Below are 20863 nucleotides of genomic sequence, written 5' to 3'. Positions count from 1 at the left end.
AGTAGTTTGCTGTTATGAAGTATTCCATAGTCTTCGTCCTATTTAACACATTTTGCTTTTTATTAGTTCCTACCAGTCAAAAATTTAACTAACCTGGAATTCTAGAAAATTTACATGTTTCTCCTTGTTTTCTCCCAAATAAAAAAATTCTCGGGTTTTTCCCGGAGCCTATACACCCAGTTACAGGATTGACAGGTTCTTTTAAAGCAGTAACTTTCCACTGTAAAAAGAGCACTTCAACCTCATTCAAAATTTTTCAGCTTCGAAAATACTGCTATTCAAAAATACAAGAAATATAAAATACAAAAACCCAGTATTACCAATCTGTAGAAATGCATACAATTCCAAGAATAATATTGCAATTAATTAAATATTTGAGATATATTTCTAGAATAATATTGGCAGGCTCTAAAAGAAAATGCAGGATAATTTTTTTCCCTAAAAATCTGTCCACCAAAATAAAACCCAATATAAAAGCTAGTTCAAGAATTCTGATAAAGCACTGAAATAAAATACCTTCATCTCTTAATGTGTGTAAATATTACCTGTAATTCCCATTGTACGCATAAATTATTAAAACTGTGACTGAGCTAAATTTCACTAATTGTAAATTTCAGGACTGCAACCAGATTACATTGACTTCTTCCCAAGATGTATCAGATGACAACCATTCAGCCATCTTCAAGTGAGTGTTTTGCACTGGAGAATGCTAGTTCATATCACTAAATTTATACAGAAAAAACTGGCATGGGATGCATGCACAAGGGCAGCCACTAAATCAATGACCTCTGTTGAGTTTTTTGCCCTCTTAAAATATTTCTTATCTATGGCAAGCAGGCACATGCATAATGGTGATACTACGTGCATGTGCTCTGGAGGAATGCATATTTGCAGTGTTAAAATTCAGATGTCAAAATTAATTTTATTAACTGTCACAGATATATCTTCAGTCATAAAATGTTTTCTTTCTGAAGAAATCAAAGAAACCATCAGGTCCCATGACTATCTATATGCCTGCATATGATTCCTAATTTCTTGTATCTTATCCTCATGGTCCTTGCATGCAAAGTATGTTGGTGGCAGTAGATTCACTTGTCAGTCAGCTTCAAATGCTGATTCTCTAAATTTTCTCAACAGTGTTTCTCAAAAAAGAACATCACCTTCCCTCCAGGGATTCCCATTCGAGTTCCCAAAGCATCTCCGTAACACTTACATGTTGTTCGAACCTATCGAAAACCAATCTTAAAGCCCGACTCTGAACTGCTTCGATGCCTTCCTTTAATCTGACCTGGTACGGGTCCCAAGCACTCGAGCAGTACTCAAGAACAGGTCGAACCAGCATCATAGATGGGATCTCCCTCTTTCCTAAAATTCTCCCAATAAACTGAGGTAAACCATTTGCCTTCCCTACCTCAGTTCTCACAAGCTCATCCCATTTCATACTGCTTTCAAACGTTATGCCTAGATATTTAAATGACCTGACTGTGACAACCAGGACACTATTAACACTGTATCCTAGCATTACAGGGTTGTTCTTCCTCCTTATCCACATTAACTTACATTTTTCAAATTAGAGCTAGCTGCCATTCATCACACCAACTAGAAATTTGGCCTAAGTCATCTTGTACCATCTTACAGTCACTCAAGTTTGACACCTTACCATACACCAATGCAGATTGCTGTCCACCCTGTTCACCAAATCATTAATGTACATAGTGAACAACAGTGGTCCTATGACACTTCCCTAGGGCACTCTCGACGATAACCTTGTCCCTGATGAACACTCGCCGTTGAGGACAACGTACTAGATTCTATCACTCAAGAAGTCTTCGAGCTGCTCACGTATCAGTGAATTTATTACATATGCTCGTACCTTCACTGAAAGCCACCATCATGATTACTAAGATCTTCCATCTACCAATTCCCTAATAACTGAAACCAAGAAGAATCTTGTCGAGGGCAAGATTTCTGTGGCAGAATAATCCACGGACTGCCCTGGGTGATACAATTCTCAACTGCAGCTGACTTGCTGGGCTGAGAGACGCGAGTGCAGCAATCATATTCAATGCATCTTTCACACACTGTGTGCACTGTCTGACCAATGTATGCTTTACCACACTAGCAATGATTCTGTAGATCCAGCCCATCACAGTCACAGATTGTCTTTTGCCAACTTGAAAAGCGCGGAAGTCTTCATATTGTACAGACGATTACTTTGACGTAACACTTCCTTAAGATCCTGCCTAATTTAGATGAAATGGTTGATTGGTTTAATGATTACAGAGCTAAATTACAAGGTCATGAGTCCCTCTTACCTGGATCAGGCAAGTCAACAAAAGTTTACATCAAAGAATGGCCTAGTGTGTGAAACGCCAGGAAAAGAGCCCCATGGTCTACTGAAGGTCAACAAAGCCTAAAGAAAGGAACAAGGAACAAGACAAGTTGGTAAAGTAAGAAAGGTAGGCAAGGTGCCCCATACAGGGAGCAGCCAGAGGCCCCTACAGGTAGAAAGTACGATGAGAAACATAGCGTCTGCAATTTACCAGAGAAACTCCACCCAGAAACGAGTAGCGACAACACAGCGAGAGAAGCACAGGAAAACAGAGGAAGATCACTAAGTCAAACAGAACATGCAAGAAAGGAGGAGAAGAGCAAAAGAGTGGGTAGGACAAGGGCTGGGGTGGACCACCAAGCCCAGACAGCCATTGCCCGTTTGGGGCAGAGGAGGCAACAGGGTGTCCTGCCAACCTCTAAATGGGCTGACAAGGTTGAGGCACTCTCCCTTAGAGATGCTGGTAAAAACCCCCCCTTCATAAATAAACCATAAAATCAGGTCAGCTGGTGAGGTTTTGTCCGCTAATACTAGGGGTAGTGAGTTAGGAAGATTAAGAATCTGCTGCAGGGCTGCTAGGTTGGAACAGTCCAGCAAAATGTGAACCTCTGTCAAACATGAACCTCTGTCAAACATGCACCACGACAATGGGGTGGATCCTCACGATGGAGGAAATGACCATGACCAGCTGAATATGGCTGATGCAGAGGCAGTAAAGGACAATGGAGTCCTTGCAAGGGGCCCACACGGAGGACCTCAACAAACTCTAGGTCCCCTTTATTGCTCATAGTTGGTTGGGAAGACTCAGAGTACACCATTCCATATTCCAAATACTTAGAACTTGACAGCATAATACTGGTCAAAGGTCTAATTCTGGAATGCCAATCTCAAGACAGCTTGCTGCTGGTAGTCAATATGGCCAGCCTGTCAGTGAATGAGAGTTCGTTCTCCAGGATCTCAACGTGACCTGAGGTCCAGACAAAGACTGCCGAGCATCCACATTGTTCCAAGGCAAAAAGAGAATCCTGGGCAGTCAAGCCCAAGGGATGGTGAGGCTAACATCGGTCAAGAGCTTGTAAACTGCTCAACAAGTCACTACAGATGAGGAAGGACTCTCAGTGCAGGAGTGGATATGCTCAAGAGCATGAGAGATGGTTACCAACTCTGTGCTGAGTATACAGCATTGACAGTGCAGGGTCTCAGGATAAGCAGAGTCTTTAGGAACTTGTGATAGGCCAAGACAGAGCTGTGGAATTAGGGATGCACCATGGTGTACGTGAGCAGGCCTGGACAAGGGTTGGTAGAGGTCAAATCTGGGGTTCAAAAAGAAGGGACCGGGTGGAATGGCGATCATACTGCGAGGTGGATCTCCATACCTGGAAAGAGTAGACAGCAGTTCAGAAGCTCTGGGGTGCAGCGGATGCATAATGCATAAGCAAAGAGCTATTGTTGGTGCAGAACCTGCAACAGTGGAATGCTTGCCTCCACTAGGACACTGGTCACAGGCATAGTCTGAAAGGCACCAGCTGCCAGTCTTATACGACAATGGTGTATCAGGTCTACTGTAGTATATACTGTTGAAGGTGATATCAAGCTGCATGCGAGACTATTGTAATCTAGATGGGAGAGATCAAAGCTGTGTAGATCCATATCAGAGTAGAGTGGTCCATGCCCCAGTTGACATTACCTAGACACTGAGGTGCAACCAACACGTCCACTTTAGTGGACAAAGATGGGGAAGCCAAGTCAAGTAGGCATCAAAGACCAGTCCAAAAAATTAAAGAGTCCACAACACTTAGGGACTGACCATAAATGTACAGATCCGGATGGGGATGGCCTGTACGGCAATGACAGAAATGCGAGTGAACTCCGTGTACTGCTCCATGCAGCCTGCGGTCAGCAACTTCCATCAATGGTGAACAAAAATAAATGCAAAAATCAATATACACAGAGGGAGACACTATAGGCCCCCACAAATGTCAGCAGATCATAGATAGCCATTAAAAAGAGAGGACACTGAAAACAAGACTCCTACTGAACCCCATTCTCATATAGATGGGAGGTACTACAGGAGGCACCAGCCTGCATCTAAAAAGCATGACAAGAAAAAGTTCTAGATAAAAATCAGAAGCGGGCCACAAAGGCTCTACTCGTGTAAGGTGGTGCCATGTAGTATAATAAGCTTTATACAGATTAAAGAAGACTGCAAAAAGGTGTTGAAGCCAGTCAAAAGCCGCTCGGATAGCAAACTCCAGGGATTGCATACAGCGTTTGACCCACCATATATTCAAGTAACTTGCACAGGACATTGGTTAAACTGATCAAACAATAGCTGTCCATCTGAGAAGTGCTTTACCTGATTTACAAACTGGAATAATGTCACTTTCTCACCACTGGGAAGGATATTCCCGTTCACTCCTGTGTCAGTTTAAAAGAACAAGTTTATGACGTTGGCTAGTCAATGATAAGTGTTGAAGCATTTGTCTGTGCACCTGGTTTGGTGTAGGAGCCATGTCGGGGTAGAAAGGAAGGGTGCTGGTGAGCTCCCACACACTCAATGGGGCATTATTAGGCTCCAGGCGGCAGGAGATGAAAGGTAAAGGGAGTATTCCAGACCGCGTTTCACAATATGGAATGTGAGCAGATAGTGGACCAGCGCTAAGGCCTGGGTGAAATGCCAAGCACACTGTTCACTGACAGAGTCTGGGCTAGTGATGATAACAACATTCAGGTAAATTCTCTTGATGCCTGTAGGAGAATGGTGGCCAAAAATGCAACTGATCTTTGGCCATACCTGTGAAGAGGGCATATGCTGTCCTATGGCAGTGACATATCATTCCCAACTAATCCGTCTCTGGCATTTAATAAGATAACAGGCCCAGGATTGACACTTTTAAGGCCATGAGGGGGTTGAGAGATGGATGCAATTTGCAGTGTTGGAGGGCTTGGGGTCAGTCTTTAATAGCTGCAGTTTTGGGGAACCAAGGGAGTCTTCCTTTGGGAAGAACCCGAGGAAGAAGGAATCACTGAAGCAGCTGACGAAAGAGAATGGCATTGGTTAAGCTGCATATGTACTCATCAATGCAGTCATGGTGTAGCTGTTGAGATGGCAGCTGAGGAAAAGGCATCCCAATCCACATTATTAAAGGCCTACCTGAGAGTGGTGAAGGTGAGTGATGCTGAAGAATAGAATAAGACAATCAGAAGATGATCACTGTTGCATAAATCATCATGAACTCCCCATGGAAGAGAGGGGAGGAATCCAGGGCTACAGATGGAAAACCAATGGACAAGGAAGTGCCATGTGCCACCCTAAAGTGTGTGAGGGCTCCGGTGTTGTAGAGGCAGAGATCAAGCCCTGCCAGCAAGTCTTCAACAATCCTGCCCTGGTTAGCAGAACAGTACCACCTTACAGAGAGGGTCATAGACATTAAAAAACCTCAAGGAGAAGGAAAGGGGAGGGAAGTGTCGAAGGAGAGCAAGAAAGCAGGAAGCGTTGGAGACTGGTCTGGAGGGAGGTGAAGATTGCACATCATTACCACAGAGTCTACATAGGTCCGAATGGCCACTGCTTCCAGCGCAGTATAAAAAGGAACCCAAGAACTAACAATCTACATATTGACCAATGTAGAGACACCACAGAAGGCTCAGAAATGGCCATCCTGATTTTGGCAGAAGGCTTGGAAACCAGGAAACTACAAACATTCATCAAAAAATGAAATTCCTGCAATACAACACAAGCTACAGAAAAGAGAGAAAGAAGAGACTGCAATTTTGGAAGGGTATGATAATAACCATTACCGTTCCATTGGTAGTACATAGTACAACAGGTCGGACGATCGGACATTGAATGGGCCCGAATCGGTCACTGTGCTGAGTCTGTGCGTCAATGGTAAGGACAGAGTGACATCCATGAATGTAAGATTGGGTCCTTATTGAGAGGGAGGGGGCAAATCCCCTTGGGTGTCAGGGGAAGGGGTGGGGTGGGGGCTCATCCCAAGACTTGTGGATCATCTTATTCTCCTTCAGAGGGCCAGAGGAAGTGTGGTCGCAAAGAGAGCAAGTCACAGCAATATCAGTATCTGAAAGAGAATGATCAGCCTTGTGGCCCACAGAGCTTGGGTCCCGCATTCAACTCTCAGTAAAAGGCTTCTTGTCCTGGAGATGCCGGGGACAGGTGCTTCTAGAGGGAGCCCCATCCCTGCTGGGTGCCAAAGAAGACTCTGGCCGAGGAGAAAGAGTGGTTCTACGAATGGAGGCAATGGAGACCACCAGGAAGGAGGCAAAGAAAGGGGGACAGGATGGAGGAGGTAAGGAGGAAGGAAGTAGGAAGTAGGAGGCAGGAGGAGGAAGAGGAAGAAATGATGCAACCACAAGGTACTGACTGGATATGGTTGAATTCCTGTTGAGTCTCAAACTAGGATAGACAGTAGAGACTTTTAAGATCCGAAATCAGGGTGACCATTCCAACTTGGGAAAAAAAAAAAAAAAAAAAAAAAAAAAAAAAAAAAAAAAAAAAACCTGAAAATTCCATGTGTGGGAGGGAAGATTATGTGAGGAAGCTCCTGCTTCTGTTAAATTAATGGTGAGTGGGGTGGGGGGCAGCACAGGACACCACACTAATGACTTCTTTCCTCTCAGCTGAGCTATATACCAGCCATAAGCAGTAGTTAAACAGCAGTTTTTAAACATAAAATAATCAGCAAACTTTGAGATACTAAATATTTTACAATCTGTGATTTATAAAACTCAACAAAATTCAATTTCAATGCTAGGTTAAAAATGCAGAATTGCCTGATAATTTATGAAATTGCCTAAGATTTCCCAGATTTATCCAGGGAGAATGTAATTCCCTGGAGAGAAGTTTTCCAATTTACTTTTTATACATCACGCAATTCAGTGAGCGAGGAGAATGGGGACTGGAGCAGTTCATGCACTTGGTCTGGTCAGAGAGTTGTTAGTTAGACAGGTGGCCACAGTCACCACAAATAGCATTTGCCTCATGTCTTAACATATGCGACCAAAACTGAGACATAATGCATGGGAGGCAGGACATAAGGCTTCATGTCGCAATGGTAAACCATAAATTTGACTTTTTTCAGCAGGGTATCCCTCTGAAAAGCCAGGATGAAATATCAACGTGATTGTCCTTAGGACCTTTCTGGAATTGCCTGATGAAATCAATGCTGTATAATTCCAGATTAGTCCCAAGTTCCTCATCCGACTGAAGGAGGAGGTCCCTGTGGAAAATAATGCCTTGGCTCATGTTTAAGGACTGGTGAGGAGTATTGCTCACTGGGGCATCTCCTAGGCACTTGCAAGTGCAAAGGGAAGTCAGCTGACTGGCAGAAGAGGTTTTAATCAGTAAGGAAGTAGATAGCATCTTACTAAGGGAGTCAACTTCACCAAACTTATCTTCTTATGTTCTACAAAAAATAGCAGTTTGGTAGTGGTGAAAGTCTCACTGTTTTTCCTGGAAGAAACCAAAAACCAGGGAAAGGATTTCGCCTGGAGCCGGTGTGCCTGGCCCTCCTCCCTGGCGGTGACCAGGTAGGGAAAAGCTAAGTAAGCAAAAGTAAGAGTAGAGGGAGAACAATTTCTTTATGAAGAAACGGCTGTGGAAGATCTGCCATAAGTATGAAGCTTAGCATGCTTCATGTGCAATGTTTCTGCACTGGTACCACTCATTCTGACCAGGGGGGTACCCTGTGGCTGCCACCCAGATGTGGAAAGGGCCGCATGGCAGTGTAGTTGTAGTTGGGAGTTCCAATGTCCCAAAGGATGAGCAACCATTCCTAGGCATATATCAGGCGATTACAGCTCAGGTATAAGAAGTGTTGATCCTTTGTTGTCAGGGGGCTCAGCCAGATGGGTACATAACAGTCCCACCACAGGGACAGGCTACATGTGGGATAGGGGAGAGGAAACCATGCCAGATTCTAGGGAGGGAGTTCTTCCTCAAATGGTGTGTGTGTGTGTGCGCGTGCGCCCACACCTGGAGACATGCAACAAGACTAAAAAGGAATAGTGGAACCAAGGGAATAGCTGGGTTGTCATAAAGGAAAATACAGAGGCAGAAATAGGGAGGGGGGGGGGGGAGCTAGGATGAGAAGGAGTGGATAAGGGAAAGGGAATGCAGCCCGGGAGAGAAGGAAGGCTGCAATATCTTGGAACCCTGTATGCACCACATGGACCAACAAAAGAGCTGTGGGCTCCTGGGGGGAATTTAAACAAAATATTGCCAACATATGGAACAAACGCCCTGGACATGAATGGCTCCCTCTTCTCTTGATCTTACTGGTGATCATGTTTCTGTTTCCTTAAAGCTGTGGTGATCTGATGTGAAGAATATCCATTATTTTTGAACAAAGATTGTAGGTGTTCCAGCTCCTTAGCAAGGCTGTCTCCATCAGACTCAACATTTGACCAGTGCACCAACGTTCGAGGGACACCCATAGTTTGTGGCCCCACAGTGCAGAAGAACTGTTATGATTTTTGCAGCATATGAACTATATATGTGAAAATATCAAATTTAGAATGAAAGGTTTGCCGTAAGCCCACACATACAGACCTATATTTACAGGGAACCAGCTCCAATCACCCATCAGAATCACTGAATTTCAGGTTACCACCAAAACACGGAAGATGTCAGTGGGTAAATTTTGAGAGAGCCACAGTTTAATATCAACTTCTTGTGTTCCAAAGTGTCCCATGGCACTGTTACAATTTAAAAAGACGTTTCATTAATTAACTTGAAAATGTTATCTGTGCTTTCTTTTTTTTTTTTTTTTAGGTAATGCCCCTGTCCATATAGCATTCTTAGTTCGAGAGTTTCTCCACAAAACAAATTTGATTTGCTTCCTTACAGTCACCACTCACCTTACTAACTAACTAAGGATCAACCAATTACCTCACTCCCACTAATTTTTTGTTATTCACAACAATTAAATATCAACTCTATGAACATTTCTTTTTAGTCAAACAATATCAACATTGCGACAAATGTACACCTTCAGGAAGTTGATGTTGACGAACAGAAGTTTCAGATTTTGTGTATTTTGTCCCTTTTTATTTAAAAAAATGACAAGACCTTATGGCTTAAACGTGAATTTTTCCAACAAAGTGGAAAACAAACAAGATGTAATTAAGATACACCATACTCCTCTGTATACTTTTTATATGTATTTTAAATAAAATGACATTGATATTAGTCCTGATAAATAATAACTAGAGATAAATTGTATTTTTCATCTATTATAACAATTTAATACCTGTAATGTTGGATCTGTCCTTGTGGGGCCATATGGATCCGTTATAGGCACAACATTATACTCCAGGTTTGGTTCCACATCATTCAGAAAGTCTTCGACAGAGCTGATTCTTTTACAGCATGGTGCAATCAGCTCCCAGAGCTTTTTAGCTGGGAAAAATGATATTTTCACAATGCTGTATGATTGAGAAAGATCATGTGTTACATAAACATTTTACCAGTAACCTTATCGTATGAATATTCAAATTTTGTTTTTTACAAAAGTGAGGAACAAAGTCACAATACAGAGCATATAACCTGATTTCACCGAGGCGACAAAAGTCATGGGACAGCAATATGCATATATGCAGATGGCAGTAGTACTGTCATTGTGTGCTACAAGGCGCTAAGTACACAACAACAGCCAATGATCTTGCCCACTATACATGAGATGCTCCAATTCATATCCTATACCCACCAATACATCCAAGCCCTGTCATACAAAAAATTATTGTACACGCTATAGAACAATAAATCCAAAAACTGGAGGGGAGGACATGGCAGGAGAGGGGGTGGGAGGATAGGGGGGATGAGAAAGGGGGGCTGTGGGGTAGGGGAGTATAGGAGGAGGGGGAGGGGGAGGGGAAAGGGGGGAAGAGGGAGGAGGAGGCAGTGAGGGAAGGGGGGTGGTGGGAAGGGAAGGAACCTACAGAGTTAGGTAAATGTACAGGGGATAGGGGCAGAAAGAGGATGAGTGGGGGGAAGAAAAGGGGGAGTGGGGTGGTACATTGTTAAAAGTTATTTTCCATGACAAGAAAAAGAACATTTGCTTGTCACATTGAATTTACAGTATGTTTGTAAAGATCAACAGTTAAAATATGGTGCTGAAAAGGAGATATTAATATACTAATGCCATAGTGTGCATAAACTCTGACATAATCATAAGAGCAGTTTGATAGTTACGCAGAATTAGAGTTCTGTTGTCTGTGGACAGGTCTGAGAAATGTTAGCAATGAGCATATTTTGATGAACCAGTGACAGTACTGCATAGTCAATGGTAAACAGAAAACACAATATACACATGCTATTTTTTTCCTTTTTTTATAAAAATATCCAAGAAACATAATATGGTGATTGGACAAACAAAAAATAGGGATGCTTAAGGAAAAATTAAATTTTTGGTATTACCAATAGCATGCAATAATGTAGCACTGTAAACATGTGGTCAAGGGGAATCATGCAATCATATAATAACGTAAAAATGTGGTCAAGGCAAATGGGTGGGGTGGGGGTGACAGGGGAGAGGGGGTGGGGGGAGACCTATTTAGTACATCTGAAACCATGTATACAGCAGCAACATTAAATATCTATACATGGGTTTGGTTTTGTTTTGCTTTAGGGCACAAAAAGCAACTGGGGTCCTACGCACCTAAGTCAAAACTACAGAACATGAAGACAGAGAGGAGTTAGGAGTTCAAAAATGACCATATGTCAGTCCCAGTTGACATAATAGAAGACAGCTAAAAACAGGCAGGTGGAGAAAGGGCTAAAAAAAATAAATAAATAAATAAATAAAAAATAAAAAAAATTAAAAATAATAAAAAATAATAAAAAACCACCATACAGAAACAGAGGTCCAAAACTAAAAATAAATGGTCTTCGCCATATTTCTTCAGTGGATAAAAAGTAAAACGAGGTAGACAGCACACGCTTCATTTGCTAAAACAACTGATAACTCAGCAACGGCAAACCCAGGAAAGTAAAAGGGTAAAAAAAAATATGAGCATTCCATCAGGAAGTGGTGGACAGTTAAAACTTGGGCGCAATGTGTATAAAGTAGTGGGGTAGCACCACTTATCAAATGATGATCACTATAAAGGCAGTGCCAAATATGCAGCCTAGGCAGAATGACCTCCTTCCAGCGGCAGGGCTGAGATGAGGTTGTCCTAGTTGCTGGGAGAGGCTTAATAAGCCATAGCTAATTCCTGTGAAGGGAGGACCATTGGGGATGTCAAAGAGACACCACCTCCTGACAGACGGCAACAAAGAGATCATTGTAGGGAATATAGGAACTCGTGGGCTGAGGTATGAGGACTGCTGCCTTGGTAGAAGCGGCAGCATCCTGTTAAAAGAACTAGTGAATGAAATCCAGTTAGCTCTTTTGCTATCTCGAAGAACGCGACGACACTTTGCACCCATCTGTTTATAATGAATACAGTTTTTGCCATTGGTTAAAAAGGCGGACAGCACGTCTCCGTGCGCGAACTGCGTCGCAGCATGCCTCAGTCTACGAATGGACTGGTACACGATGTGGTAAAGAGGAAGTGTGAGGAGTGGCGCGTTCTGCAGCAGTAAGGATAACATTTGTGAGATATTCCACCTGGACATCACAACTGGGGATATCTTGTTCTTTGAAGGTCACCAGGGAGGATTAAAGCTGCCAGTCACCCTTAGTAAGTTGCCATTTGAGTGTGCACACAGATGGGGTAGGAGTCAGCAAACAGACAGTACATGGGAAATGGTCGCTCGAGTAGGCATAAGAAAGAACGGATCACTCAAGACAATGCGCAAGCTGGGCAGTGCAAAAGGATAGGTCCAGATGGGAATAGGTGTGCGAAGCGTCTGAAAGTAAAGTGTGCTCCATTGTTAAGGCAGAAGAGGTTAAGTTTGTTAAGAAGGTCAGCCAAGAGGGCACCCGTCTGACAGGTCCTGGGAGAACCCCAAAGGGGATGATGTGCATTAACGACACTGAGTAGCAAAAAATGGGGGGAGGTATCTGTCCAATAAGCTGAAGGAAGTGTGCCCTGGTGACTTTGAATGACGGAGGGACATAAATAGTACAGAGGAAAAAGGTAAAGTGGGGAAAGAAATCCTCTTTCTGGGACCGAAGGCCACAAATGTTCCATTGGAGGAGTCATGATGAGGAAGAGATGTAGCGGTGTCACCCCAGCGCGGCTGCCGAGTGACAGCCTGTGAAGAGTTGCTACTACAAGGCATAGAAGCAGGAGGACCCTGCTCCACAGGGTCCACAACACATCAGTCTGCTTGTGCGGTCAGTCCATGGAGTCCAACACTGAAAAATGGTTGGTGGTGCGCACCGGCAACATGAAGGCCGGCCGGACTAAGGTATCACGTGGCGACACTGTCGAAGAGGATCTTCGAGTTGGCGAAGTAGAAGACTGACTGCTGTTGGTGGACTTCTTGGAGCCTTTCCGGTTAGAGGAAGAATCTGGTGTTGTTAGTTGGAGGAACGCAAGAAATCTTTACAGGAGTCCTACTCCTGTCCTTTCCAGCCTAGCGGTTGTGTAGCTGCTGGCTTCGTCCCTTGAGAGGAGGGTTTGAAGGCTTGTTGAACAGCTGGATGGGGGATGGCAATGCTACCTTGACACTGGGCAATTTCAAAACCTCAGAGCTGAATTGAACATCGCATGTCTGCGTGGCCATGTCCTTCATAATGCGAGGGACAAAAGAACAGAACTATAGGTGGGCATCAAGGAGGAATCTACCTTTTTCATTACACGATACATAGGAATAACACAATATAACTGAAGATAAGTACACACATGTTAACAGGTCTTCACCAACTATATTTAACTAAGGACAGATTATATCAAAATGACCACACTATCTATATTAAAATAAGCAAGGTAACACTATTATTGGTGGTGTAGTGGGAACACCACTTCATAAGCAGTCCTATGGGAGGAGGCCATTTCTGATTAAAGGAGTTGCATGTTTCAGTGATACCGCTTAAAAGTGGGATAAAAAAGTAGCATTGTATATCTGTATGCTCAGAGCTGATACAAAGTAATTTAAAGTGGTGTGTGGGGAGTAGACGAAAACCATACAAAAAATCCTAGGGTATAGCCAAGGGATATAGTTTGTATGTCATATTATAGTAGTAAATTCCAATGTACCATATCATCCTGCACTTTGGTCATTGCTGAAACTTGAATTTCATACTGCTAAATGTTTTACATCCAGGATGATTATCTCCGTAAACATCTAGAAGAAAAGTTCTGGAAGCACTGAAAGGTGGTATATGAGGTACTGCGAAACAGGAGGAAAAGTTGGATCATGAGCAAGATATAGTTAAAGATATATATAGCAAGCTCACAGGTGCCGAATCATAACAACACTACTCAAAATTGTAACATAGATCACATACTGTGGTGTATAGGGTAATGTTGATTTTCAAATGAACCTATTTTGGAGAGGAGGGAAGGGGAGGATGGGGGAAGGAGGGAGGAAAAGGGGTGGGGGTTGGAAGTTTGGGGAGGGGGTGAAAAGACAAAAAATGGGAGTGGGGGCAATAGAGGATGGTACTTGGTAGTTGGGGAAGTAAAGTGGTAGGTCTGATAGAAGATTGGATATAGGTGCTGTGAAGGAACAGCAAGGAGTTGAGTGATCGGTGACATGTATGTGAATATATACATGCAAAGATATAAATATTAAAGAAATTGTAGTCTCCTGCTCATACGTGATCATTCAAAATGCATTGACTATGCTTCTTCAAGCTTCTATATATTTGCAAACTTTTGAGCATATTAAGATTTTTTACCTTTATGTAATATTTTCATACTGTGTCCAATGTCATGGACTGCACAGTTGGAAAGTTTTAAATGCTCACCAAAAGCTGTGAGTCTTACACAGAAGCTGTAACACCGCCCAAATGTAATCTGTACGCACCTGATTTGCTTATTCATCTTGACGTAATCCAACATCATGGCGAAGTTTAAATTGTAACTTATTAGCAGTAGTAAAGGCCACTTCAATATTTATTTTCTGAAGACTTCTTTCAATCTTGTCTGAGACAGTTCCTTGGTAGGTCATTGGTATGTACTTGATTTCAACCAGCAAATGTGGTTAATTTTTAATCTTATTCCTTTTAACTGTTTTATATGATTCATCTATTAAGGATGACTCATACCCATTTCTACTGGCAGTGTATCTCAAAACAAGTCACAAGGGTACTGCAGTGCCTCAGTTTCATCCAGGTGAGATTGTTGACATGGCATATAGTTTTAACTGTACTGTTGTTCTTTTACCTTTTATTCATTTGACAACCCACCTGGGAGCTTTCCGTTTTATAAATGACAACCATGTGGAGCTTTTTTAATACATACTTTGTTCTCAAAATGTCGGTGACATGTATGTGAATATATAAATGCAAAGGTACATAAAAGTTTTTGTAAAATTTGGGTCATCCAAAAAGTGGTTGTATCTTGTGCATGGCTTGGTCTCAGATGCAAATTACAAAATGTTTCCACCAAATGTTCTTTAGCCACCAGGGAGACATAAATCAGCATGATTGCTTTTGTTGTAGCTTTTTTTTTTTTTTTTAATTACAAAGATATGAACAGATGTATGACGGCACCCTGTATTTTTTGTTCAGTAGTTCATTCCCTCTCCTAAAGACCTATTCAAAAATGTATCACAGTGTACCATTCACTGAAACACAACATTATTAATTACATAACACGACATAAAAATTGACACTCCCAGAGCTTAGTGCAGGTACTCAGAGTAGTGGAACACATCCACGTGCTGATCTTACAGAGGACAAATGTAAACATAAGTAGAATGCACACCCGTCATTCCGTCAACCATCGTCAGCTGAAGAGTTGTGCGAGTAGAATGCAAGCCAACTAAGAGAAAGTAGAAATGCTACTCATATATGGGGAATGTAAGTTAGCAGAACAGTAATTGCAATAACGTTTTCTTATGTACGAGTCCATTTAGTACAGTAGTTTAGTCATTTTAAATACTGTTGTGTAGAGTAGGCATACAGTAAAGGCTGTCCTTCATACAAACTGAATCGACATAACGTTTCTTTTATCGTTGTTGTTGAAGGTAGGCGATATGCTATGCAGGCAGCGCAACTGTACAGAGAGCGATATCCTGACAAGAACCCACCGTCCCGATGGATGTTTTCTCATTTTGTTGTGATGCTTCAGGAAACCGGAAGTTTCAACCCACGACAAAGCAATTGTCGTAGCACTTGCACAGACGAAGCTGCCAAAGTTACTGTTCTAACTTCCGTTGCTATGTATCCACATGAGAGCACACAATAGCTTAAACATGAGATTGGAATTCCTAAAACCAGTGTGCTCATGTACTTACACGTCACCGGTTCCATCTTTACCACATACACCTACATCAAGAATTGCATGGGAATGATTTACAGAATCGTGTACAGTTCTGCCAGTGGGCACAGCAGCAAATCCTCGTCAACCCAAACTACTTCTCCAATGTTCTATTTACCGATGAATGTTCCTTCTAAAACAAAAGACAGGTAAATACAATGAACATGCATTATTGGTCCAGAGACAAACCATGATGGCGTAGACAGGTGAAACATCAGCGTCAATGGGGAGTTAATGTCTGGTGTGGGATGCTTGGTACTACAATTATTGGCCTGTATTTCATCATCAATGGTAGTCTAAATGGCACAGCGTATGCCAACTTCCTCAGATGAATTCTTCCTCTGCTTCAGGATGAAGTGCCGCTAAGAACCAGAATGCTTGTGTGGTATCAACATGATGGATGTCCAGCACCTAATGCCTTGTGCGCACGTCGTGTTCTGAACCAAAAGTATCCTGCCAGATGGATTGGTCAAGGAGGAACAGTTACTTAGCCAGCTAGGTCTCCTGATTTAAATCCTCTGTAATTTTTTCTTTGGAGATGCATTGAAGACATTGCCTGTCGCAATATTCCAACAACTCCAGAGGACACGCAAGAATGTATCGTGCTTGCTTGTAATTCTCTTCAGCAGGCAACACTTTAAGCAGGAAATAATTCTTTCATTCAACGAGTGCACCAGTGTATTGGTGTCCAGGGTCACCACTTTGAGCACCTCTGAATGTTCTACTTCTGGGCAATGGTACAGGAGAGTCAAAGTCAATTTTGTTTTGTGTTTCTACTTGGTTTTCAACTGTTTTCTGACAACTCCAGCAAGTTGACGAGTTTGTGATCCTGGACTCATAGTCAATGTTGTGTTATGTAATTAATAACATTGTGTTTTAGTGAATGGTACACTGTGATACCTTTGTGGAAAACGTTTTTACGAGAGGAAATGAAAGGACATTCCATTTCTAAAATCGTTAGGGAATTCAGTATTCCAATGTCCACAGTGTCAAGAGCATGTTGAGAATACCAAATTTCAGGCATTATCTCTCACCAAGGACAGCCTTCACTTAACAACCGAGCATCGGCATTTGCGTAGAGTTTTCAGTGCTAACAGACAAGCAACACTGTCTGAAATAACTGTGGAAATCAATGTGTGACATATGACGAATATATTGTTCAGACGGAACAGCGAAATGTTGCATTAATGGGCTATGGCAGCAAATGACCAAAGCGAACACCTTTCCTAGCACCACTACTTTGCCTGCAGTAACTCTCCTGGACTCATGACCATATCGGTCGGATCCTCGATGACTGGAAAACTGCGGCCTGATCAGATGAGACCTGATTTCAGTTGGTAGTGTTTGAATGTGGTGTAGACCCCACAAAGCCACGGACCCAAGTTGTCAACAAGGCACTGTGCAAGTGCAAGCTGGTGGTGGTTGCATAATGGTGTGGGCTATGTTTACGTGGAATGGACTGGGTCCTTTGGGTGTTCGGCTGCTTGGAGACCATTTGCAGTCATCCACTGTCGTCATGTTACCAAACAGTGATGGAATTTTTATCGAAGACAACATGCCATGTCACTGGGCCACAACCGGTTTGAAGAATGTTCTAGACAATTTGATTGAATAATTTGAACATCCAGATTGCCAACATGAATCCCTTCGAAAATTTGTGACACACATTCGAGGGGTCAGTTCATACACAAAATCCTGCACTGGCAACACTTTCGCAATCATTGACAGCTATTGAGCCAGCAAGGCTCAATATTTCTGCAGGAGGCTTCCAATGACTTGCTGAGCCCATGCTCCATCGAGTTGATGCACTACACTGGACAAGAGGGGGGACGACACAATATTAGGAAGTATCCCATGACTTCTGTCACCTTAGTGCATTTATCACTCTAGTTAGACAACAACTGAAAGGTATGGAAGAGGAGAATCATCATCATCGCTTTGAAACTACATATTATTTTAAGGGATGTTAACATATGTGTCTAGAATATTACTTATACTTTGGATGACAGTAAATAATGTAGTCAAAAAATAATATTTTGTTTGCCAAGATTTATTGTTCAAGTATTAAATCTGAGTCCATTATAGAACAATACTGTATGTATGACTGGACATTCCAGAAATACATGCCCACTTTCTTCTAAAATATCAGGCCAGAGTAATTTAAAGTATACAAGTTGCTTTTTGTTTCCTTGCTTCTTTCAATTATATACATTACAAAAGAGGGGAGCCAGTGATGTAAAGTCTCGCCTATCACTCACAGTTAAAACCAAAATAATTATACGGACAAAGAAACTTTTACTATTAAAATATTACTAATTCAAAAGGAATTCCATCCTAGACAGTAATGAGAAGAGCCACTTAATGGAACGTAATTTACGTGAATACGCCAATAAGGAATGTAGCAGCTAAGACTTACATTCGGAGATGGTAAAGATAAAATTCATCCAACTGAGACAACAAAGGAAGTGGGTTAAGTATCATCATGACAACATTCAAAACCTGCTTTGTGACTGGTTCAATCACTTCTAATTTGAGATGGAATCTGCCATTGACAACATTCACTCAACATGTAAAACACTTTTCTTTACACATAGTGAAAGCATGTGGTAAATTCTAAAAACTTTTATTGCTATTGAGTAGTTTTTTCTCCTTCTACATCTGCATATATACTCCATGAGCCACCGTACAGAGAGTAATGGAGAGTACCTTGTACCACTACTACTCATTTCCTTTTCTCTTCCACTCTCAAATAGAGCAAGGCAAAAATTACTATTTATACGCTTCCAAAGAAACTCTAATTTCTCCTGTCTTATTTTCATGGTCCCTACATGAAATGTGTGCTGGCAGCACTAGAGCTGCTCTGCAGTCAGCTACAAATGTCGGTTCTATAAATTTTCTCAATACTGTTTATCGAAAAGAATATCGCCTTCCATCCAGAGACTCCCATTTGATTTCTCCGAGCACCTCCATAATACTTGCATGTTGCTCGAACCTACTGGTAACAAATCTAGCAGCTCCCCTCTGGATTGCTTTGATGTATTCCTTTAATGTGACCTGGTGCTCATCTGTTAACACTCTAGAAGTATTGAAGACTAGGTCGCACTAGCATACTACATGCCTTATCCCTTACAGATGAATCACACTTCCCCAAATTCACCAAATAAACTGAAATTGATCACTTGTCTTCCCTATTACAACCCTTACATGCTCATTCCATTTCGTATCGCTTTGCAAACATTACACACAGATACTTAAATGATGTGTCTGTGTCAAGCAGGACACTACCAATGCTGTACTTAACATCACAGATTTGTTTTTTCTACTCATCTCCATTAACTTACATTTTTCTACATTTAGAGATTGCTGCCATTCATTATATCAACTAGAAATTTTGTCCAAGTCATCTTGTATCCTCCTTCAACCACTCAACTTTGACACCTTCCTGTACACCACAGCATCATCAGCAAACAACCACAAGTTGCTGCCTGTCCTGTCCACCTTAATACAGAAAATAACAGTAGTCCTATCACACTTCTCTGGAGCTCTCCTGACATTTATGTCTCTGATGACACTTGCCAGCCAATTAGGACAACATATTGGGTTCTATTACTTAAGAAGTCTCTGAGCCATTCAATACTTCTGATCTGGGAACCTATTCCATATGCTTGTACCTCGATTAACACACTACCGTGGGGCACTGTAACAAATGTTTTTTGGAAATCTACACATATGGAATCTGCCCGTTGCACTTCATTGATAATTTGCAGTATATCATATGAGAAAAGGGCAATGCGAGTTTTGCACTAGCGATGGTTTCTAAAACCATGCTGATTTGTGGACATAAGCTTTTCAGCCTCTAGGAAATTTATTATATTTGAACACAGTATGTGACAGAATTCTGCAGTTAACTGATATTGCAGACATTGCGAGAGAATAGCAATAAACGCAAGATAAGTAAGGGACCAATGCTGTAGAGTGTTCTTTGTAAAACTGAACTGGGATTCCATCTGGACCTAGCAACATATTTGACTTCAACTCCTTCAGTTATTTCTCTATGAAAGGGACACTAATTACTATGCTGTCCAGATGGGACTCTGCACGAGTGTCAAACGACATTATGTGTGTATGATTCTCCTGCATGACCAATTTCTCAAATGCGAAATTTAAAATTTGGCTTTTGTTTTGCTATCTTCTACTGCCATAACAGACTGGTCAATGAGTGAATGGATGGAAGCCTTGGACCGACTTAGCAATTTTACACAGAGCCAGAATTTTCTCAGGTTCTTGGCCAGATCTTTTGCTAAGGCATGATGGTGGTGGCAGTAGTTGCATTCTTCACACATCAATCTTTGCACAGACGCATGAGTATCTATTAGCCTTTGCCTGTCTTCATTCACTACCTGAATAATTTCTGAATTTCACTGTTAAACCACAGACGGGCTTTTCTGCCCTTAACCCACTAACTGGGCATATACTTCTCCAGAGGATCATTTACAATTTTTTCACACTTTGCCCATTACTTCTCTATGTCCATCATACCAGAACTAACTGATGTCAGTTCAGTGTGTCAGTGAGGTGCTTATCTGCTCTTTCTGGCAGAAAGACTCGCCTAGGTCTCTTGAATGATCGATTAACTTTAGTAACCATTGTTGCTACGATATCATCATCACTAATTCCAATATCTACACTGATGCAGTCTATAAAGTCCGGCCTGTTTATAGCTACAAGGTATAAGATATTTCCATTGGGTGTGGGCTTTCAAACTAGCTGCTCAAGACAGTTTTTGGAAAACTGTGTTTAAAAGTACTTCATAAGACTGTGTGTCTGTGCCTCCTGCAATTAATTCATAGACGTCCCAGACTATACTTGGTAGGTTAAAGGTGCCTCCAACTAGTTTAGCATGATCTGAGTGTTTGCATGCCTCTGACTATAGACTTTCTTTGAATGTCTCTAGAACTGTCACAGCAGAATCAGGTGTCTGGTAAAAACTTCCAACAATTAACCTGGTTTCACCTAGACCTATTGTAAGTGAACAGGTAACTTCACTATCACATTCAATTTTGAACTCTATAGAGACAATACTTTTGTAAACTGCAATGAACATACTCCCTCCTATGGCATCTGGTGTGTACTATA

General features: G+C 41.8%; 1 protein-coding gene across 1 annotated transcript in view; it reads right to left on the bottom strand.

Moving 5' to 3' along the window:
• The window catches only part of LOC126252068 (bifunctional coenzyme A synthase), a 120723-nt gene that overhangs the window by 81870 nt on the left and 17990 nt on the right, over nt 1-20863 (bottom strand). Inside the window, exon 2 of the mRNA XM_049952914.1 lies at nt 9604-9752. Coding sequence (XP_049808871.1) covers nt 9604-9752 — 149 coding nt within the window. The remainder of the gene's footprint in view (nt 1-9603; nt 9753-20863) is intronic.

This window comes from Schistocerca nitens, chromosome 4 (genome assembly GCF_023898315.1).
Source record: "Schistocerca nitens isolate TAMUIC-IGC-003100 chromosome 4, iqSchNite1.1, whole genome shotgun sequence".
Taxonomy (NCBI): domain Eukaryota; kingdom Metazoa; phylum Arthropoda; class Insecta; order Orthoptera; family Acrididae; genus Schistocerca; species Schistocerca nitens.
This window is presented reverse-complemented; position numbering and strand designations above follow the sequence as displayed.